Source organism: Nicotiana tabacum, chromosome 7, assembly GCF_000715075.1.
Source record: "Nicotiana tabacum cultivar K326 chromosome 7, ASM71507v2, whole genome shotgun sequence".
Classification (NCBI taxonomy): Eukaryota; Viridiplantae; Streptophyta; class Magnoliopsida; order Solanales; family Solanaceae; genus Nicotiana; species Nicotiana tabacum.
The window spans coordinates 28,751,183-28,775,460 of NC_134086.1; the positions used below are offsets into that span (position 1 = coordinate 28,751,183).

The following is a 24,278-nucleotide window of genomic DNA, read 5'->3' on the forward strand; positions in this document are numbered from 1 at the left end:
CAAGGATCTGTCTTGGGTGTGTATTAATGCAACATGGTAAGGTCATAGCTTATGCTTCAAGGTAACTTAATAATTATGAAAAGAACTACCCAACTCCGACTTAGAACTGGCGGCGGTGGTTTTGCATTAAAAATATGGCGTCATTATTTGTATGGAGTCCATGTGGATGTATTCACGGACCACAAGAGCCTTCAATACATTTTCAAACATAAGGAATTGAACTTGAGGAAAAGGAGGTGGCTTGAGTTGCTCAAAGATTATGACATCGACATTATGTATCATCCTAGGGAAAGCTAATGTGGTGGCAGACGCTCTTAGTCGGAAATCTATGGGTAGTTTGGCTCACTTGGAGGCAGATCAAAGGCCCTTAGCCAGAGAGGTTCACCGATATGCCAGTTTGGGAGTTCGTCTTGTGGACTCTAGCGAAGGGGGAGTGATTGTGCGGAATAGGGCAGAATCATCGCTTGTGGTAGAGATCAAGGAAAAGCAATACAATGATCCAGTGTTGGTACAGCTGAAGGAAGGGATTCATAAACACAAGACTATGGCTTTTTCTCTTGGCATGGAAGACGGTACATTATGATACCAGGGGCGACTATATGTTCCAAACCTGGATGGTCTTCGGGAAAGGATCATGGCAGAGGCTCACACTTCCAGGTATTCCGTACACCTAGGTTCTACAAAAATGTATCATGATCTTAAGGAAGTTTATTGGTGGAACAACATGAAAAAGGATGTGGCGGACTTTGTGGCAAAATGTCCGAACTGTCAGCAAGTGAAGGCCGAACATCAAAGGCCCAGAGGATTGGCTCAAAGCATAGAAATTCCAATGTAGAAGTAGGAATGATCAATATGGATTTTGTGGTAGAATTACTGCACATTCCGCGCAAGTTTGACTCAATTTGGGTAATCGTGGATCGACTCACGAAATCAGCGCACTTCTTACCAGTTAAATCCACCGACACTGCGGAACAGTATGCTCAATTGTATATTAAAAAAATAGTAAGGCTTCATGGCACTCCCATTTCCATCATTTCTGATCGGGGGCACAGTTCACAGCTATGTTCTAGAAGAAATTTCAGCAAGGTTTGGGTACGCAGGTTAGCTTTCTATCCACAAACTGATGGGCAAGCAGTACGGACTATTCAGACACTAGAGGACATGTTGCGTGCTTGTGTGCTTGACCTCAAGGGTAGCTGGGATGACCATTTGCCGCTTATAGAATTTTCTTACAACAACAGCTTACATGCCAGTATTCAGATGGCGTCGTTTGAGGCATTGTATGGTAGAAGATGTAGGTCGCCGATTGGGTGGCTCGAGGTTGGAGAAGCTGAGCTGATAGGACCATACCATGTGCATCAAGCTATGAAGAAGGTTAAAATTATAAAGGAGTTGTTGAAAACTGCTCAGAGTCGACAGAAATCCTATTCGGATGTTCATCGCAGAGACTTAGAGTTCAAGGAAGATGATTGGGTATTCTTGAAGGTATCCCCCATGAAAGGTATCATACGGTTTGGGGAGAAAGGAAAATTGAGCCCGAGGTATGTCAGACCATATAGAATCATTCAAAGGATAGGTCAGGTAGCGTACAAGCTCGAGCTACCACCTGAAATGTCGCAAGTGCACCCGGTATTCCATGTGTCCATGTTGAAAAAGGTAGTTGGAGACCCGTCCGCTATTGTGTCGGTTGAGACCCTTGAGGTTAGTGAAGAATTGTCATATGAAGAGGTCCAGTTGCTATTCTTGATAGACAGGTCCGAAAGTTGATATACAAAGAGATTGCATCTGTAAAGGTATTATGGTGATATCAGCAAGTCGAAGAAGCTACTTGGGAAGCTGAGAATGAAATGAAAGAGAAGTACCCCTATCTGTTTGAATAACCATGTAATAGTTCTATGAAGTTGTTTCCCCTTCATTTTTGTGTTACTTGTTTAATTAATATAAAGACATTCCTTTTCAATTATATGTCCTTCATGAGGCCTCAGTTGGTGTTGTTATGTGTTTTGTCATGTTATTTGATCAAATATATGTTGTTAAGGTGTGTTTCGGTGGCTCTCTGGCAGGTGGATAGGACTAGATACAAAGGAAACTCTAGCAAAATTTTCAGAAATCTAGAGAGTTAGTCAAATTTGGGGGTTGTTGGTGCGTGGTGTGGAGCTGAAGTTGCATAAGGTGTTGATAAGTGAACTTTGTTCCTCATTCGAGGACGAATGATCTTAAGCGGGGGAGGATGTAAGTCCCCGTGAAATTTTTACCCAAAAACCCAAAATCTTGTAGTGCCAAGTTAAGAATACGTTAAGGAAAAATGTTTTTCAGAGGACTGCATTTCTGCGGCCCATTATGTGGCCGTATAATAACAATACGGGCCATATATCTTCTGCGTAGTAATTCAGTATGTTAACCAATTTGAGGACAACTATGTGTCCAATTATGCGATCGCATAAACGATATGCGGGTCGCATAGTCGTCACATAACCTCCTTGGGATTTTTGCATAGGGCAGTTCTGCAGTGCATTATGCGACCGCGGAACAGGTATGCAGACCACATATTGGTCTCATACCAGAGCAGAGTATTCCAGTTTTGAGGTCCACTTTTGCGTTCCCTTTTGCAGGTCGCATATCAGTTACGCGGTCGCATATGCGACTGCAGATTGAGTCGGGGCTCCTATTTTCTAACTTTTAAAACCCGACCCCATTCCGTTAAAAATACCCCATTAGACCCTCTTGAGCTAATTTCTACTACATTTAGAGTGAGAGAAAGAGTTCTAGAGGGAGAAAGTGATCCTCACCAAGCCTCTACTCAATCCTTGCCCAAATCCTTGAAGATTATCAAGTAAAAGTACTAGGCTTTCATCCTAAGAGGTAAGAACTTGTGCTCTAACCTTTGATTTCGAAATTCCTACTAAAATAAGTAATTAACAAATAGGTTCATGGGTATAAGGGTTGATGATCTTGCATGCATGTATGATAAAAGGGTATGGGGAGATTGTAAACTAAGAATGTAACAAATGGGGTGTAGGGTGATAGGATTTTTCACAAAAAGACCTTAAAATTTATAATGCCCACTTGTTTGATAATGTGCTCAAGTGAGCTAGAATCTCGATTATCTCTCTAATTGTTGGTCCAACTTGTAATTCTCATAAAATAGATTGAAGTGGCTAAGAGTTTCGGAATTTATGTAAGAATTTAAGAGAAAGCTCTATTAAGGTATGTATGGCTAACCCTGTTCTTCTTAGTGTTGAATTCTTAGTCCTCAAATAGTTGGCGTGAGTTTCGAATTGATCATGCTAGATGGATTGCATTAATGTGTTGGGTTGACAAATTTTTGTTCCAAATTGTTCTATGTGTTTACCCTGAAACCATGCTAGTTGAAAAATGTGATTATGTTCTTCAAGTGTTCTTTCTTTCCTCATGTGCGCATGCCTTATATGATAGCCTTTATCGACATGGATGATGAAGCTATATAAACGAATAAATAAGGGGAAGACTTGATTATAAAAATGTATCCAAGTGCCATGAATTAATTAATAAAAGAGGTGTGTTGTGCCATGTAATGGAAAAATGGAAAGAAATGTGAACTAAGGAAGAATTGAAAGAGGTTATGTCCCAAGTGAGATAGCTTAGCCGATCGGGCCGAAATCGGACGCTATGCTATACACATGGTGGCATTTACATTGGATTTCTGATTATCATTGTGGATTTGGATATGTCTCACTTGGGATGGCTTAGCCGGTCGGACCGAGACCGGACTATGTGTAAAATCATAGTGGTATTATCAGTTATGGCACTTGGCACTAAAGAACATTAACCTAAAGGAATGGAAAGACTTAACCAGAACTATGTGAACCTTATTTGGTGTTTTTCCTTGTAATACTATGAAGTACTTGTTGATGTTATAACTGCCTTCTATTTGATCACTGTTCATCCTATTAAGAATTGTGTTTGCCTTACATACTAGTACTATTCGATAGTACTAACGTCCCTTTTGCCAGGGGTGTTACATCTTTGAATGGATGTAGGTGGTTCCGTCGTTGATAGCGCCGATCGCAGATAGTGGTGCTCTCTTTCTCTCTCCACTACAATCTTGGTGAGCCCCCATTTCTCCTAGGGGTTTTGTAGTTCTTCTCTTATACAAATTTTCATATTTTGAGGTATAGTCGGGGCCTTGTTGCCGGCATTGTCATTTGGTGTTTTGTATCCTTAGAGGCTCCGTAGACATTTTTGTGGGTTATGTATGGGTATTGGATAGGTCAATGGACCATGTTGTATTTTAAAACTGATTTTTTCTACTCCGGTTTCGTTCTAGCGAAGCTAACCTCGCTTCGTTGTCCCAGATTTCTGTCTTTAGCTTTTCTTTCGCCAATTTTTCTCCTATTTGATACTTTTTCGTGCAAGTTCGTTTTTACACATAAGAAACACGTAATGAGCATATTTCTACTTCAAAAGTAGTGTGAACTCCCACAACTCACACAAGAATTAATAGACAAACACACTCAAAATATGTACTTTTCACCCTTTATTACCAATTACAAAATATATTCGAATGTATATGTACATACATGATGAGCAACCGCATATAATACATAACAAATAGACCCACAAAATTTTACGATGTGTATATGACTGAAAAATTATAAAAGATTTAAATCGATTCCAAAACCATTATGACAAGAAGAGAAGTGGGTGCAATGGTACCTAAAAATATCCATAAATAATTTGTATAGTTTAGTACCTTTGGCATTCATATTAACAGTAATTTCTGAAAATAATGGATCAAGAAAAAGAATAAGTGATTTAAATAAAAGAATTTGGGAGATTTTGGGTTACCTAACGGACTGAGGGAAAATTTTAAAAGTTTACTGATGGTAGAGGTAAATTTGACCAAATGTTATAATAGAGGTTAAGTGTGAATAATATCCAAAAGTAATGGGGTAAATTTGGACTTTTTCCTTTAGAACATAGATGAGTATTCACATCCCCATGCAACAAAAATAAGGAAAAAGATTAGACGGTAATCAAAGAGTTAATACTCTTAAACCTGCCTAAACTATACAACCTTTGTCAGTTGCCTACCTAAACTATCACATGTCCCGGAAAACCCCCTGAACTCTATTCTCCTTCATAATAAAACCCCCTCGCTGTATTCTTACTAGTGCGTGTAATACGCTCTCCGAATTATTTTTAAAATCTGCCACGTGGCAATTTACGTGAATACTTATCTTAATCTCAAAAACATACTTAATTAAGATTTTAATACTCTTTATTATATCATTGTAAAAAATTACATGGTAAAAATAAAAAGAGGGCTAGGATTAAAACTAGTAGGTAAATGTAAAAAACTCATTTTCTCTGTGCTCTTATCGGAGAATGGCTACACTAATCTCTCAGTAGCGATTTTCTCCATTAATCTTGGTTCTAACCTCGATTGCATTGTCTATTCTTTATACCCAAATTTCTTGAAAGGCATTAAACGTCATGCTCTGCAAATACTTGAAAGAGTATTCCTTTTTTCAAATAAATTTAGGTAAGAAATGACGGATGGATAAAACGAGAAAGATAAGTAATAAAATCAGAAATAACAAGAGAGAGAATTTCATATGGATTCAAATGAAGAAATGGAGAAGAAAGGTGAAAAAATGGAGAAGAAAGGTAAAAAAAAAATAAGGAAGAAAGGTGAAATATAAAGAAAAGGAGGCGGAAATAAAAGGAAATGTGAATTTTAAAAAAGAATGGCTAATTAGCTGTTAGAGACATTATTTTAATGGCTTTTTTTAGTCTTCACATACTATCGGGCGATTTATTACACACATAGTGCCATATAAGCTTTCACACGCTCTTGAGTTTTGTTCAGGAATTTTTGGGAACGATAGGCACTTGACAAAAGTTGTATAATTTAGGCGGATCGTGGATATTAAATCTTAATCAAACTATTAAAAGCAAGAATAAGAATGAAGAAAAAACAGAAAAAGAAAAAGAAGGACATGTCAAATTTCTGTTATCTCAATTCTCCTCAATTTCTCATAGCTCTGCCCGAATGTGCATACACTTTAGTTAATCATCTTCCCGCGCCTTCTCTAAACCAAATTGGAACTATGAAACGGTAAATTAGTATTTTCAATCATACCTCAAAATCTTTAATATATTTTTCTATATTCCCCTTTGATTTTTAATCTCAATATTAATGATAATCTTCTCAGCAAGCAAAATCTTGAAATTTTCAACCAAATCTCAACGTCTTTACACTTCTTCAACTCCTAATTTCATTGACTTACTTCAACTTTCAATTGAATCTCAATCTCTCAAATATACGAAACAACTACACTCCCAAATCATTCACCTTGGACTTGACCAAGACTCCATTATAGCAACTAACCTCATCTCCTCATACATTGCATGCCAAAACCCAGTTGATTCTCAGCTTGTTTTTGACACTTTTAAACATAAAAGTTTATATCTTTGGAATATTTTGATTAATGGGTATGCTAAAAATAAGTTCTTTGGACAAAGTATTAAGCTTTTTAATCAAATGTGTAGAAGTGAAGTCACTCCTGATGAGTTTACCATTTCGGGTATTGTGAAAATTTTGGGTGAATTAAGGGATATTGTTTCTGGAAAAATTGTTCATGGGAAGTGTGTGAGAAATGGGGTTGTTTTAGATACTGTTGTTGCTAATTCGTTCATGTCTTTGTATAGCAAATGTGGGGTGTTTCAAGATTCGTTGAAGGTGTTTGATGAAATGCCGCAGAGGAATATCTCGTCGTTTAATGTTGTAATTTCAGGATATACGGGTGAAAAAGAGAGAGTTTTGGATGATAAGTTATGGGATTTTGTGAAGGATATGCAGATTGAAGGTTGGAAATTTGATGCATTTACGGTTTCAACACTTCTTTCTTTGTGTGGAGAGGTGAAGAAGTACTGGCACTATGGAAAAGAGCTGCATTGTTATATTGTGAAGACTGGTTTAGAGTCGGATTTCGTTGTTTGTTCTGATGTTCACTTAGGATGTTGTTTGATTGATATGTATTCGAAAAGTTTCAAGGTTGAATTGGCGAGGCGGGTTTTTGATAGGTTGAAGCATAAAAATGTTTTTGCTTGGACGGCAATGATCAATGGCTATGTGCTGAATGGGAATTTTGATGAAGCTTTAGTACTGTTTAAAGACATGCAAGTGGAAGGAGTAGAACCCAATAAGGTTTCGCTTATCAGTATCCTACCTGCTTGTTGTTCATTTGATCGTTTGAAAGGTGGAAAACAGATTCATGCATTTTCAACTAGGAGAGGATTGAATCATGAAGTGTCTTTCTGTAATGCTTTAATCGACATGTACTCTAAGTCGGGATCTGTGAGATGTGCACGACGAGTCTTTGAATTTCATTGTGTTACTAAGGATGCAATATCGTGGAGTTCAATGATTTCTGCTTACTCCTTACATGGGAATGGTCGGGGTGCCATCATTTTGTATGAGGAAGTGATTCAAAATGGGATCAAACCAGATATGATTACGGTTGTTGGAGTTCTCTCTGCTTGTGCTAGATCAGGGTTGGTCGATGAGGGCATCCGGATATATGATTCTGCTGTAAATGATTATGATTTAGAACCAACTTTGGAGATGTGTGCATGTATCGTGGATATGTTGGGTAAAGCAGGCCAGTTCGATAGAGCATTGGATTTCATCAAATCTATGCCTGTGAAACCAGGTCCTAGTATATGGGGTGCACTTGTGAATGCCTCTGCAATTCATGGAAATAGTGAGGTGCAAAATTTAGCATATAGATTTCTTATTCAGATGGAACCTGAGAACCCCTCAAATTATGTTTCCCTTTCAAATTTATATGCTTCTTCCCAGAGATGGGATGTTGTTGCTCGGGTGAGAACAATGATGAAAGACAAAGGGCTGAAGAAGTTTCCTGGTTGTAGTTGGATTAGCATTAATACTGAAACGCATAGCTTCTACGTTGCTGATAAGTCTCATCCTTGTTCTGTTGTGATTTATGAGATGCTAGATCAACTCATCTTAGCGATGAAGCGAGATGATTCTTGCATTGGCTTTGAAGATACTGTGAAGGTGTATGAATGATCGGTATTGATTAAGTTACTACAGTTAACAAGCAAGTAGGATAGATGATTTATGCCTTTTACATATTATAGATGGATCATGACGTAAACCTCTTTCAACTACTTTGCCAAGAAAGCTCATCTGAATATCCGGGCAATAATTGGTAATTGGTTAATTTCTGCTTTCCCAATTTACCTTTTGCAGATTATCCTTCTTCGCATCTTTACATCTCAGCTTGCAAATGTTTCACCAACAAATAATAAAGTCGAATAGATAATAATTGAAGCATTTAAAGATTATCTTAAAAGCATGATACAATGGCTCAAAAGTACAGGACATGCATATTGCTCTCATTTGGTGTCAGAATGGAAATTTCCTGTCTTGATAATGTGGTTATATATGTTCACCCAAAGCATGTGTTTCAGATGTCCAGCGACACGTGTTCGTTCTATGTGTCAACTCACTCAAGTGCCTAAATTTCTTAGTTTTTTTAATACTATTACTGATTATTTCTAAGTGAAGCTCCTAGTTGGGTCCTCTAAACTGCAAGGAAGAAAATGAGTATGAAAAAGGCTCAGATAATTACCCTACATCTTACTTACTAGAGCAGTAGCCTGGAGCAAAGCAGATAATTCGTTTTATGGTCTAATAACTCTTAAGTTGTGTTCCATCACTACATTGTTTGGGGCGCTGAGGTGGCAAGTCATGTGGCATCCACCTCATCAACTGTCAATGCCACATAGGATTGGATGTCCACTTTGGACAAACTTAACGGAAAAGGGGTATATTTGAACCAATATTATAGTGACAGGGGTATATTTGGACTCAAAGTATAACGAGGGGTACATTTAAACATTTTCTGACATTACAGGGGTATATTTGGCCCTTTTCCGTTAAATTTTTATGTTTCCTGTCCATTGTCTGCTATATGTAGACACCTATCAGAGTTTCTATTGTGCTCTTACTGAATTAATAGATTTTTATGAGAGCTTAGGAAGAGCAGGGCGATAATTGTTTCATTAGGTGTTGAGCGCAACTTCTGATGGACATATGCAATGTCACAGAATATTTTAGAATGTGAAAGCTTGTAGCCCGAATTATTTTGTTCCAAGATCTGATCAATTCAATAATCTATTGTCACAACAACAATTGTATTCAAGTATATGTATGAGCTTATTCCCACTATAAATTATGTTCTTAGTCCCCCTTCCTTTATTTTTTCTCCCTGGAAGAATCAGTGTGTGTCAGGTCTATTTGCCAAGTGAGTTAAGCAGGATATTGTAATATTTGTCATAGCTTCTTATCATGAGTTCAACATAGAAGGATTGATGTTCTGGTTGGTGTTTTCTGCAGTTAAAATGACCAATCAGGAGCCTTTTTGATGCATCTCTCCCTCCAACTAGGCTGTATATATTTCTGCCTACTATCTTGAAGAGTTGATGGATGTAAAAACTGAAGTAGCGCTGAACTAGTAACAACACCCTTTCTGACCAAAGCATCGTCATAACAACATCGGAAGGTGACTTTTTTATCAGGACATCAAGGAAATGGTACCATATGAACCTATGGCAATGCAGCCTAGCATGGTCTGCAGGGTGGGACCGGGAAAGCTGCAGCACAGAGAAAGATTGTGCTCAGCGGATTGAAATGCCTGGGGTACTTGAGAAAATTGAAAACCTGACGACTAATTGGAGTCATAATGTACAGTGCAAGGCTTTTGATTTTTTGGTGAAATTCGAGAAGTATGCTAATTCAGTACATGGCTATTGAGCACTTGGGGAAATTCCGGGAGGAATGTGCTGATTCTTAATATGATGGACAAGTAGCTAAAGGCCCTACTTGTCCTCAACAAGTATTGATTTTTTTAACGGAAAAGGGTCATTGTTACCCCATCTACTATGCAAAAAGGATTAAATATACCCTTTGTTATACTATTGGTACAAAAATAGCCTTGCCGTTATACAAGTGGCTCAAATATAGCCCTCCTTTGTTAGGACTGTCCAAAGTGGAGAACCAATTTGATGTAGCTCTGATATTTGATAAGGTGGATGCCACATGGCATGCCACCTCACCACCCAACCAATTTTACCCCTCCCATCCACTTCTTCTTCCCCACAAGCACCTCCCTCCGCTCAACCATCACTACCACCATGGTGACGGTGGAGGTGGTAAAATGCTGGTTCATTTTGATTTGTTTCCACCGCCACCTCCAAATCAAAGGTGGAAGTCCCTATGGTGCTGGAACTTTTGCTGGTGATGGCTCTAGACAGCCTACAGAGCTTGAATTGGAGCAAGAACTTCATCAGGGGAAATACATTGCTACCATCACTAAGAAGTTCAAAGCCTCTGCCTAAATATAATCTCTGTTACTACAGTTCACCATTTGCATTCCATATATTTTTCTTTTCTTTCTCATTAGAGCACATGTTTCTGTTTAATATTGCATTGGTACTGAACTCTGTGGAATTTCCTGTTTTATAGCCTCTTGTCAGTGTCTGTTACAGGTCGATTTTACATGCTTAAGAATCTTGATGTTTTCTTTTTGTGCCTCAAATCATTGGATGTTACACCTCATATAAAGCAAAAAAAACACATAAATTATCTGAAGTTCCAATTTTTCCGTTAATGTAAGTTGTAATCACATATAAATTAGACGTTTTGGGTTTTCTCAAATTTGGTTTAATGGGAGAGCTCTGTTCAATATTTTGATTCATCATTCATGGGTCTTGAAAATTTTGTTGAAGACATGGTGGTGAAATTAGTTAACTTGATGTCCTCGTTTGTTTTTCCGTTACTGATTGGACGAGAAATTAAAGATTAATATTGTTCAGTCAAATAATACAACGACCAAAACTGAAATAATAAGCAAATGACGCAGGACCAAAACTACGAGGAAATTGGCCTTACATCAACAGACTGATCAAATCTACATTGCCACCATGGTGAAGATGGTGCTCATGGTGGTATTGATGATGCTAGTGGGGGAGAAGAAATGGAGGGAAGGGGTTGGGGCGGTGAGGTGGCATGCCACATGGCTTCCACTTCACATATTAGGTCTCCACCTTGGACAGTCTAAACGAAGGAAGGGTATAATTTGAATCATTCATGTAACGACAAGGGTTTTTTTGTACTGATAGTATAATGGAGGATAAATTTAACCCTTTTTGCATAGTAAAGGGGCATATATGCAGAGGCGAAGCTAAGATTTGAACCTTATGGATTCAAGATTAAAATTATAAGTTATTGGGGTCTAAATTAATAATTTGTACACATTCATTGGATTTTTTAATACAAATACAAAGTTTGAACAAAAGCTACTGGGTACGACCGAATCTGCAATCAGCACGGTGGATCCGCCCCTGCATATATGACCTTTCTCCCTTTTTTTAATTATTATTATTAATAATATTTTTTTGTGGGGGGAGGGGGTATGTATGTCACACTTTACAAGTATGCATCAAAATCATTCACTTTTGTATACTTAATGTCTTTTAACTGAATTCTGGAAGCACTGTGCGTAATGACAGTTCTTTCACTTCCTGCACCTTACTTTTCAAGGAACCAGTTTTGCTTCAACTTGATTTTTTAACAAGGTTTTACCGTTTGTTCTATCATATATGACAGCCTTGCAGCAAAGTCCTGAATGTTCACATGGTTAAATTTTTTTCAAAAAATGCTTCACACGGAGTACCCTCTTTGCCCGAAGACACGAAGGATTTTCGTGCAAAGACACATAACCCACAATTAAACTCTTTCGAAAGTGAGATACTAACTTTCATAAGAGGGAAAGATCACTCCGTCTTGCAACAATGTTCATCTAACTACAAATTTAATAAGAGAAAAAGAATTCTAGTGTAAGGTTGATATAAAAGTTTATTCAGTTAAAATAATGTAATGAAAAAGCAACATGAGACCGATAATTTGTTTTATGGACAATTATATTATTTCCCCTCTGAAGTCCTCCGGACATGAATTTGGTTAAGAATCTACAGTCATTCGCGGTAGGTTGAGATACTTCAGTGTCTTGGCTACTTCACCTTACAAAGACAGTTTAAACCCTGGCTTGGCTCCTAAACCTAAAAGAAGGTAAAAAAGGAAGACCAAAACAGGAAAAACTACAACTTTCTCTTTTCAATGAACAAAGCCAAAAACTTGTTTGCACTTGTAAAAAAGAAGGCCAAAAAGTTGTTTGCAAGAACTTATTTACAATTTTACAACATACACAATGATGGGAACACAAGCCATACATTGTACCTACTCGAAGCACAAACATCTAAAGAACAATTAACAATGAAAGCCGGATATAACACTACTTACTTTCGGATCAACTTCAGAAAAAGACCTGAAAATGCAACGAAGAGACATAGCAACTGCAAAGTCATGATACGAATGAGTCGTTTCTTCATCAATCTAACATCTTCTAGCATAGCTGTCAATCGATCATTGATATCTCGCATCACATTCAAATCAATTGGTTCAGCATCTCTTGCCATATATGCTTCGAGTTCAGGCATGTAGCGTTCAATTACAATCCGCGGCTTGCCATTTGGACGGTAATTAATCCTAGTTGGAAATTCCTCTGTCGTCTGCAATGATCCTTGAGATGCCATTCTAACATCATATGAATAATTAATTTATGAGCAAATGCTGAAAAAATTACTTCAAGCCCAAAGGAGAGAGAAAACAAGTGCAGATTTTGCTTTTCCCGTTGACATTTGACCTTGATTTTTTTCCACAAGGAAGTATTATCTTTTCCAAATACATTTTTATGCTTCAAACTCTACCATCGCATTTTTTTTTAATTCCCTTCATAGTTCACCTATCCAAACAGGAGGAACAACTCATGCATTTCTCTTTCCAACTTACCCGAGCCGAGGGTATCTCGAAAACAACCTCACTACCTACACAAAGTAGGGATAAGGTCTGCGTACACACTACCCTCCCCAGACCCCACTTGTGAGAATGTATGTTGCTCGGATTCTCCGAAAATGTTGCCGGTGTGTGTCCGATCCTCCAAAAATAGCGTATTTTAGGATGATCCGACACGGGTGTGGCATCATTTTGGAGAGTCCGCGCAACATAGGTGAGAATATACTGAGTATGTTGTTGTACTAAACATTGGTGAAGTTCTCTTTTTCATTTGAACTTGTGAGTTCTTTGACATTGATCCTCAAAAGTTGAATTTTTTGAGGATCGCCATTTTTCTATCATATGTAGAGAAAAAAATGAAGCAGCTCCAAGATCTGACTGGTTGCCTTACGGGGTTGTCTGATTCAGCATTAGTTATGGAGGGATTATAAAGCAGAGATTTTTTATTAAAAAAAAAGAATAATTGCGGAGTAAAATAATATAGGGATTATTATACAGTGAGTAATAATTGACTGTACGGAATAAGACCAGGTGCCTTTCATTTATCAAGACTAGATAAACCAAAGTCGTCTATGATTAGGATTCTTATGTAAGGATTCCCTACATAAGTGCATTATTGTCTTTAGATGTTCTTATTAATATACTGCTACATATATTCTTATTCAACATTCTATCTCGCACAAAACAGTACATAAATTCTCTGTAACTTATTCAGGTATTAGCAATACTGAGTTAAATACTTAAACAGAACAAACCAAACGTTGTATTTAAGTGGAGTTAACACTTGCCAATCAGATGATGCAATAGTCCCCCCCCCCCCCCAAAACAAACCCTCCGAACCCCCAATAAATTCTAACCAAACAAAAGAAAACAAATTATTTTCCACTAAAAACAATATTTTTAAAAAAATAATCACAACATCTGGCCAAGTTCTACGGTCAAAGTAAACTGTAAGAGGGGATTTCGGATGAGATACAGAAAAGTACCCATTAAAATGCTGAACATTTGGCATTCCCTTTATGTTTTCAAGATTTCAAAATTCATCAGAAACATAAAAGCAAGAATTTTTAAAAATAAAAAATAAAGGTGGGTATCGAAGCTTACTGAGAATCAGAAGAGTGGGAGTAGAGCGGCAGCGGTTTAGGAATTCAGAAAGATTCGTCGCGAAAAGAAAAGCCAAACAAGAAGATTCTGTGTTCCAACACCTGGGAGTGAGAAGCTATGATGACTTTATTGGGCTGAACCGTGGGCTTTTATGTATGGAACAATATTGGAAAAATAGCACGGGCTAGCCACTTTTCGGACCGATAATTAAAAAATAACCAGTATTTATAAAGCCATTAAAAAATAGTCATTATTTTATGCGGAGATAAGATCTGGACAAAAATAATTTAGCTGAAACACGAAAAGTTACAGCATAAGCATAATATGCTGGATTATGGAGCTCCTGCGTATAATTTTCACCATATTATGTTGGAATTCCAGCACATTATGAAATTCTAACACATTATGTTGGAATCTCATATGTAAAAAATTCGAACTCCAGCATATTATATTGGTATGTACCGGATTTTTAAGGGTGATTTTCTTCAAATTTTATTTTTACTTGAAAAAGTTGCTAAATTTTGATTACTTTTGAAACTATGACTATTTTTCAATACCAATTGCAAATAATGATGTTTCTGAATTTTTTTTCCCCAATTTTTTTTTCGTTGGTTTGGTAGCCCAAAGCAAAAGAAAATTAGAACTTATATATTTGGTCGCCGGATCAAAAGTATTTATAATTTTAGCCAATATACATTTATCATACACTATATACCACCAAATATAGCTCTAAATCCTTTTTTTTATTACAACGTAGCTATATTTTCTTCTCTTTGCTATTTCTCTTCGATCTTTTCTGCCCGCGTGAACTGAGAATAATATGTAATACTTGAATGAGAAATTAATAAATTCGAGTTTTATTGGCGAAATCAGTTGTGTTACAACTCAGTAGTACAATCAAACTAATACTCCAAGCTTGAAACTCGAACTTCAATGGAGGTTACCTGAGAAATGAAGGATTGAGTGAGAGAGAGAAAAGAAGAGAGAAGAGAAGAGAGAAACGAAGGAAAGAGGAGGGAAATGAATTACCAGATAATCGCATGCCTCCTTCTGTCCAGTTTTTAGGAATATAAAGCCCAATTGACACAGCCCACTACTAACTAATTTTGTTACAACCCACTAACTAAGGGGAAAGTGCACGGTTAGCCACTAATAAAACATGTATTTACTTTTAAGCCACTATTTAAAATGTCTTTAGTCTTTAGCCACTACTTTAATAAATTTTAACTTCCCGGACGAAAATACCCTTCTTTTTATGTCCTTAACTTTTGAACTTAACTTCAGGACTTCAGGACTACATGTCCTTAACTTTTGAACTTGTAACTATAAGTTGAGGACCAAGTGTCCTTAACTTTTGAGCTTGTTAATCTAAGTTCAGGACTTATTGCCCTTAACTTTTGGGCTTCTTAGCCTAAGTTCACGACCTATTGTCCTTAACTTTTGAGCATGTTAGTCTAAGTTCAAGACTTCAAGACCTATTGTCCTTAACTTTTGAACTTGTAACTGTAAGTTCAGGACCTATTGTCCTTAACTTTTGAGCTTGTTAGTCTAAGTTCATGACTCCAGGACCTATTGTCCTTAACTTTTGAACTTGTACGTCTAAGTTCAGGACCTATTGTCCTTAACTTTTGAGCTTGTTAATCTAAGTTCAGGAGCAAGTGTTCTTAACTTTTGAGCTTGTTAGTCTAAGTTCAGGACCTATTGTCCTTAACTTTTAAGCTTGTTAGTCTAAGTTCAGGACATATTGTCCTTAACTTTTGGACTTTTTAGCCTAAGTTCAGGACCTAGGTATTAGGATCAATGTGAAAAAATAGAGGGCCCAATAAACTAATCATTTACTAAATATTATCTACACTTCAATAGGTCATGGATTGATAGCCAAAAAAAAAAGAATTAATTGTAACTTTTTAAGGTACCAAGGATAATAATGTTCTAATTTGTTCCCATTCAATAGCCAAACAAGACATATTCCTCTCTCGTAGTCTCTTCTGTTCCATAGCACCAAGACTCAGAAATTGGGTGTCATGTGAAAACTGCCATTTTCAAGGACTATCTCCTGGTTTCTGGTATTCCGACCGGCGAATTAGCCATTTTCTGGCGAACCCATTATGGAGAAAGAGTCTCACAAACGCGCTTCTTCTCTCTAATAGAAGAAAGGGTAACACAGTCTTTTCATATTAATTTTAATAGACTAGTCGCTACTATTGCTAAGCATTGAAAATGTTGGACAAAAAATAAATACCACTATAAAAAGTGACTACCCCATACAATTTTTACACTAACTAACTAACAACCCAATATCCCTCCTTGTAAGAACTAATCTAGGTCCTTCATTTTGTAAGCTAACTTCTAATCTCAACCATTCGATTCATGCAGCTAACACCACACGTGTAAAATCTAAAGGTCTCATAGTCTGCCACGTCACTCTTCGCATTTTTATCTTTTAAACATTTCTTCAGCTCACTTTCCAAATCTGAACCCTAATTTTACTCTTTTCCCAATTAAGAGAGAGTCTCTTTCAGACATAACACTACCCCCCTTGTCCAAATCGGCCTTGTGCTCAAGGCCAGAGTTGAGCTACAAAATCAGGAAACTGGCCTTTGATGTACCCCCAGTCTTCCCAAGTCGCTTTATCAGCTCCCAGGTTCGACCACTAAACAAGAACCTTGACTGTTGTCGCATTATTCACCTTGACGATTCGATGTTGGAGAATGGCCACCGGTTGAACCATCAAGCGGCCATATTGTCCACAACTAGGAGGTTGGAGCTGAGCCACCACATCAAGTCCTATGAGTTTCTTGAGCTGGGACACGTGAAACGTTGGGTGGATCTAAGAGTCTGTTGGAAGCTCTAAGCGATAAGCCGTTGTGCCAATCTTTTGTATGATTTTATAGGGACCATAGCATTTTGCACTGAGTTTCAAAATTTTTCTGATTGCTACTGAAGCTTGCATGTAAGGTTGTAGCTTTAAGTAAACCCAATCTCCCTCATTAAAATTTCTGTCAGTCCGATTTTTGTCTGCAAAGAACTTCATTCGAGCTTGGGCTATTTGTAGATTTTCCTTCAAATGTTGTAACATAGTTTGCCTCTGAGCAAGTGTAGCCCCTACAGTAGTGTGAGCGGAGTGTGGAAGGGAGCCCATGGGAATCTGAGGAGGTGGGTAACCATAAACAGCCTCAAATGGGGTGGTTTTAAGGGCTGTGTGGTAGTTAGTATTGTATCATCACTCAGCTAATGGGAGCCACTTGAGCTAGTATTTAGGATTGTAAAAACTCATGGCCCTGAGGTAGGACTTTAGGCACCTATTAAGCCTCTCCGTTTGACCATCGGACTATGGATGATAGGCAGTAGACATGTTAAGTCTGGTTCCCATGGATTTAAACATCTGCTGCCAAAATTGACTAGTAAATAGGGGATCCCTATCAGTTCTATGGATTTGGGCAGCCCATGTAACTTGTACACCTCTTTTAAGAAATCATCTACAACTTCCTTAGCTGTATAAGGGTGTTTGAGAGGAATAAAATGCCCATATTTAGTAAGTCTGTCCACCACCACCAAAATAGAATTTTTGTGCTCAGAATAAGGCAGGCCTTCAGTGAAATCCATGGCTATATCTTGCCATGGTCCTTCAGGAATGGGTAAGGGTTGTAGTAGGCCTGGATAGTGCACATGTTCAGTCTTTACCCTTTGGCATACATCACACTCAGCAACCCGTTTCTGAATGTCTTCCTTCATCTTTGGCCAATAGAATCCCATCTGAACTCTCCTGTTTGTACCATGCTACCCAGAATGACCCCCCAAGGGTGATTGATGGAACACTTCAAAGATTTTAGCCCTGAGATCAGTATTTCTTCCCACCCAAATTTTCTGTTTAAACCTGATGATTCCCTACTATAAGGAGAAATCTGGTTTGTTGAGGGGATTGGTGATCAACTCAGTTATCAACTGTAAGGTCATAGGATCATGTTCATAACTTTGTACAATCTCCTCCATCCAAGTTGGATTGGTAGTAGTAATGGTGTGAGCACGTGATTTTTGCCCTACGAGAACTACTCCCAAAAATTCAAAATAAAATAGTTTTGTGTTGTTGGTGATTTATTTGTAATTGCCTGTGCAAGTTTGTTTTTACTTTAATTAAGAAAAAATATAAAATATGTGTTGCATATGTAGTTAGGGTTCAATTTCACAATTAGGAATTGATTAAACAATATTTGTTTTACGAAAAATGAAAAAATCGAAAAATAACGTACTTCGCATTTTAAGTGTTTAATGTCAAAGTGGGTGATTATCTTTGTATTTAATCTTATGTGATAATTGTTATTAAGGGTTAATTAGTATTTTTGAGTTAATTTTGGCTTTACAATTTATTTGACAAATTTTTGGTGATTAGGAATTAAAAAGGAAATAGAAGAAAAAGAAGAAACAAGAGAAGAAAATCGGACTGGGCCAATTTTAAAAGAAAGTTCAGGCCCAGTCCAAATGCCCTTTTACCCGGTCCAATCCAACCAGTCTTGGAGACGGGTAGAACGACGTCGTTCGGGCATGAAGAATCTGGGCCGTTGATCTCACTTGATCGAATGGTCCAGTCCATCTCCAGATATATCCAAACGACGTCGTATATAGCCAATAGATCCAGGCCATTCATTTCATTTGATCCAACACCTCAGAACAATCCCCACCCTGACCCATTTGCCCTCGGATCGACCCAGTCCCCCAACGAAACCAAACGACACCATTTCCTATAGGGGGATTGATCCAAGCCATTGATCTCACTTGATCGAACAGCTTGGATCAAATCCCCACCCCACTATATATTCCCAAACCATACCCAGCCCCCCCAAACCAAGCCCCCCTCTCATTCTCTCCCAAGCCTCGTCTCTTTCAGAGACGAGGAACCCTAATAGCCGCCACCTCATCCCTTCACCGTTAACCCGGCGGCGCCGGCTCCGATGGCCGTGAAAATAACACCCCTGAACCTCCTATCCACCCTCAATACGATTCCATACTCCATTAACCTCGAATCATACTACAGCTTCTCGAATCTTTGATCGAAGACCCCCGTCCCAAACCCTAGCTTGTCCACTTAACCCCAAAATCACACCCAATAATCCCCTTGACCTCCTCGTCGCTAATCCCTAACCATATTGGCTCGAATCCAAGTAAAACTCGTCGAATGGAGGATCTAGGGTTCGACAGTTCGAGACTGTTTCAAAGCTGTCAGGGTCGAACGGGTTCTGGTTAGTATTATAAGCCTATTTCTGATGAAATAGACATATAATACTAACTGGAACTCAAGTTCAAAAGGGCATATTGGTGAGATCCGAGAAAAGAGCAGTGAGTTCTTCTTAGCTTCTTCTTTTCCTTTTTTCTATGTGTTTGTTTGTCTGTGTAATTAGTCGCTTCTTTAGGTTTTCAGTTTAAGTTAATCCAGTATATATTCCAATGTTTGTTTGAGTAGTTCAATCAATTCTTCGTTTGCCTAAATTAGGTCCGTTATTTTCTCTCTTCTCCATCAGACCTTTTTCTTGTTGTTTATCATTTTTGCATATGAGTTCAGTTTGTTTGTCGATTCAGTGCGTTTACAGTGATCGTTCATTTTGGTCTAAGTTTAATTTAAAATTGAGAATGTAGTTAGTCATCCCCGCGTATCGGTGTCAATCATGGTCTGAAATTTGACCTTGGTAGTTCAATATGGTTTTGTTCGGATTCATTGGCCTTTATTTTTATGCTATTTGATCCGATCCGAGTTCTAGCTCGAACTGCTGATTGAATTTAATGAGTTGAATTGGTTATAGCTGAAAGATGTAGTACAGATTAAAGGGGGTTAAGGTAGGACATTACTCACAGGGCATTAGGGTTAATTTAGGATCCAAAACTTGAAAAGGTTTAGTGGTTTGTTAGTGGGTACCAATATACCATTAAACTAATTCGAATTGGCTAATGGAAAAGGGGAATGATGGTTTGGATTAAGTCAGAAGTAACATGGGTCAAGGGGAATTGATTTAAATATAGTATGCCCATACCAATTGAATTAGATAATGGCAAGGAACATATAATAGTGGGGAATGTACTTGCTGATTTTAGGGACTGAAATAGGTATTAATGATTAAAGTAAAAGCACTAGGGTAATGGGGGTAATTAAAGAATTGAAAAGATAAGATGTTAGTGGGTTGAGCACTAATGGGATGCCTATTAAAAGAGCTATAAATCAGTCCTTGAGGGGGGGAAGAGAGGGGGAGTTCAGTATTTTGAGAGTAAAAGAACTAAAGAAATTTGCTTCCCTTTACTGTTGAAAAATCAGTATTTGTTTCTGTTACTGTTTCAGTGATAGCGGTTGGTAACTGCTGTTTGGTATTTGCAGTGGCTGTTTGCTATTCTGCTGTATTGTATTGCTACTGCTGCTGCTGATCCTCTTCTTCCTTTTCTTGTATTGTCAATATCAGGTACACATTTGTATATCCTTGGCTATTGGAATGAAATGAAGCATGATACGAGTCTCTGTGCTGCCTGATTATTGATAGCTACTACCTAGTCGTTATTTCTGATGGTTTTGAGTTGTATTGGAGAGGGATTTGTTTAGTTAGAATTATCTTCAGTTAATGTAAACTGTTGCCTGAAAATTGAACTCATAAACCCTACGCCTAGGTTGTTCACGTGGTTGTTAGTTGTGTGTTAGTGTATTTATATTCCTGTGCGTGATGGAAACAGTGAACTATTAGTTGGATATTTGCCCTCTAGCCATGCCATAGTATAATCCCAACTGACATAGTTTATTTTTTTTTTTTTGAAAACAGAATTGAAGTAGAATAGGGAAGTAGATTTAGAGTACTGGAAATTCTGATGAATGTTAGAGCTTGAGCTGTTAGTTGTCAACTTAATTTCTCATGTATATCAATCCAAATCAACTTCAATTTACTGCAGTTTACTTCAGTCTACCATACACGCCTAAGTTTGCATTTAGTAGAATTGAACAACTTGAATGGAATTCAATTGAACAGTATCTTCTCGTTTGGTATAACCGCTGAAATTGCTAAGTTGTTGGAGCAAATAATAAAAGCTGGGCCATTATACGCATATAATTAATTATGACTTTTCTTTATCTTTAGAGACAAAAATAAATAGAGAATCATAGTCGCTTTAGGATATCCTTAAAATGGACGAGACGAGCCTCGCTAAATAAAAATGCAAATTGCAGGGCCCTCAATAGATGGTTATTTTAATTGCTTAAATTTTGAGACAGGCCGTTTAGTGAATTTCACAGCCTTCTCAAAATAATAATGCGTTAGCATCTTTAGGCGGGTTTTTAATAATATCTCCCTAAACTCGGGTGCACATTTATGTGACTCAAATCCAAATCTCAAAGAAGTTAGAACGTGTCAAAAACTGTGGGTACATTTATGTGACGCAGTTCGAGATGCGTTTTCACGATGTTGCAATTCTATTTTAGAATAATAAATAATTAAAGCGGTTAAAAGTTAAAATTTGCGCACAGGTTCATAATTGTTAAAATTGGATAATTTTAGCCAGATATAGCAGTTGAGCGACCGTGCTAGAACCACGGAACTCGGGAATGCCTAACACCTTCTCCCGGGTTAACAGAATTCCTTATCCGGATTTCTGGTTCACAGAATGTAATACAGAGTCATTCTTTTCCTCGATTCGGGATTAAATCGGTGACTTGGGACACCACAAATTTCCCAAGTGGCGACTCTGATCCTTTATTAATAAATCCCGTTTCAATTGTCCTTTAATTGGAAAAACTCTTCTGCGCCCCTGCGTGGCGCAGTTAAAAAGGAGGTGTGACAGCTCTGGCGACTCTGCTGGGGAGTGAAACCCAGAATCTCTGGTTTAGGGTTCAAGAATTCGAGCTTAGATAAATTGTTATATTTGGTTTTATGTGATTTTTACATGATTGGTCCTAATGTGCTAAATGATGCTTTTACCGCTTTGATATTATCTGAACTGTATATAAACTATGCCGAAACCCTTCTCTTCTTACCTCAGGGGATGTTGCTTACTGGTTGAGACTCCGTATTCTGTTAGTGTCATACCCTGAAATAAGAAAGAGGCCGTATAATTTACAAAGCCAGACGATCCCGCAGGTCCCCGGTACGTAGCCCCCTGCTCGACTCGAGTTGTCCGCTCGGGTACACAGTCTAGAACAAATACCCTGGTTATAAACCTAGAATAACTCAGCTTCATGACGGATCCCTAGTAGGAAAGTTTGTTTGCATCACGTGCATTTGACTTTGGAGGCTCAACACAGGGGTTGGGTCTGTCTAGGACAGGTATACCAAAATGACAAAAGACCATCCTGATGAATCCAACTTGCTACTTGTGCATTTGTTTTCTTTGGACTTGCATGCTGACCGGCTTTTGAAAACTTTGAGGAAAGAGAGATAAAGGTACTTAATCGCCTGTTTTGAAAAAAATCAATGAGAAATAGCGTCGAAACTCTGTCAATTTTTTGAGAAAATGAAAAAAAAGGGTTTTATTTATGAAAAGTGGTTTTATTTGTCATTGAAAAGAGTCTTGTTTTCAAAAGAAGTTTGTTTTATCTACCCGAACTACACCGGTTTGATTCTCACTGGGTGCGAGATACGTAGGCAACCCTCATCGGGTCCAACTTCTTCTTTTACAAAAATAGCAAAAAAATGTCAAATTTTAATTGTCAACATAAATAAGTCGGGTGATGCCATTTTTGGCAAGAATAGCCGAATGTTCCCGAAAGGGACACCGGAAGGCTGACTTTGCATAAATGGCCACTTTTAGTCATTTTTGGATTTTTGACCGGTTGACTCACCGAGCTTTAAAATCTTCATTCTCGAAGTGCTGAAAAGCCGTGTGCGGAATTGGATCTTCCTTTTAATCTGTGGAAAATTAAAAAATAGTCAATTTGTTGAGTCAAATAAATTTTATTTCTTAATCACCTTAATAAATGTGCAGGATGAGCATGATGCAAAATGAACCTTTTTCAATAACGACTAAAATCCCTTTCAAGTTGCAGCTATGGTAGGATGATTTAGGTGGTGAAGGGCAAGAAGAGGTCAAGAAATATCTAAAAGGTCTTACGGGCTTATTGGAAATCCAGCCTCGGGGGGTTATCATAAGAGCTTTGGTCACCTGCTGGGACCCGGCACACAATGTCTTCCACTTCTCTGATTTTGAACTCACTTCGACTTTGGAGGAAATAGCCGGGTACATTGGAAATGCTGAAGTTCCGTTGAGGCAAAAATACCTGGTTGCTCCAAGAGCTGTGACTGTGCATCGGTTTTTAGATTCGTTAAAGATACTCAGGACGGTCCATAACCCAGATCTAGCCGCAGGTTTTTGTAATACGCGCTTCATATACGACAGATACGGTCATGTCGGAGGATTCAACAACCCGGGTAAAGAGTTATGCAGCAAAAGTAACCGTCAGAAATGGGACGATCATAGACGAGTGGCTTTTATGATAACCTTTTTGGGCCTTTTGGTATTTCCAAGGAAAGACGGAAACATTGATCTGAAAATAGTCGGGGTCGTCAGTACCTTGCTCATTCAAGGTAAAAGCACTCTTGCGCCTATGATAGTATCCGATATCTTCTGAGCTCTCACAGCCTGCAAAGCCAGAGGGAACTTTTTCGAGGGGTGTAACTTGTTGCTACAAATATGGATGACTAAGCATCTCTGCCACCGTTCCCAGCTCCTGAGTTATGGTTCCTCGAAGAAAACTTGCATAGAAGAGTTCTACACAAGAATCAAGGGAAGAATCGACGATATCGGGCACTACATCACCATAAAGTGCCTAGCTTGTGAGGATATGTCCCGTACCACCTTCTTTGCTTCAATAATAATTTATGTCCACCAGATCATGGAAGATTTGAAAGATCTGCAAAGGGGCCTTGCACCAAAGCCCGCGGCGAGGCCGAACGACGCCCCGCGGGCGCCAAAAATTCAAAACTCTGAAACATTCATAGTTTGAGTCTGTATTTTCCTTGTCTTCAGAATTTGTTGTCCGTCAGAGTTTGTATTTCCCTTTTTGGCATAAAGTCTGTAGTCTGTATCAAGTCTGTCAATTTCCTTTCAAAAATGTTTTGCCTTGTAATAAAACGTTTTGCTAGTAAAGGTTGAAAAATCCAAAAATGGTGTCTTTATTTTCCGCACTTATGGTAGAACTATGCACGGTCTGATTCATGCGGGGACATGATACATAGGCAATCCACATAAGATTCGACCACCAGTAAAAGAAAAAGAGAAAGGCAAAGTG

The 24,278-nt window shown here is 38.1% G+C and overlaps 1 protein-coding gene and 1 long non-coding RNA gene across 2 annotated transcripts; one reads left to right on the forward strand and one right to left on the reverse strand.

Moving 5' to 3' along the window:
• Nucleotides 1-5,925: 5,925 nt before the first annotated feature.
• On the forward strand, nt 5,926-10,575 carry LOC107809387 (pentatricopeptide repeat-containing protein At5g27110). The gene is made up of 2 exons (XM_016633997.2): nt 5,926-8,219; nt 9,410-10,575. The coding sequence occupies exon 1, from the start codon at nt 6,182-6,184 to the stop codon at nt 8,075-8,077; it is 1,896 nt and encodes a 631-aa protein (XP_016489483.2). The 5' UTR covers nt 5,926-6,181; the 3' UTR covers nt 8,078-8,219; nt 9,410-10,575.
• Nucleotides 10,576-12,184: 1,609 nt separating this feature from the next.
• LOC107809386 (uncharacterized) lies at nt 12,185-14,144 on the reverse strand. Its single transcript, XR_001653397.2, has 2 exons — nt 14,030-14,144; nt 12,185-12,667 (listed from the first exon to the last, which is right to left on the reverse strand). It is a non-coding gene; the product is annotated as an uncharacterized LOC107809386 (long non-coding RNA).
• Nucleotides 14,145-24,278: the final 10,134 nt, after the last annotated feature.

Excerpts from the sequence above, each read along its gene's own strand:
- LOC107809387 (XM_016633997.2), top strand. The coding sequence starts at position 6,182 with ATGATAATCTTCTCAGCAAGCAAAATCTTGAAATTTTCAACCAAATCT.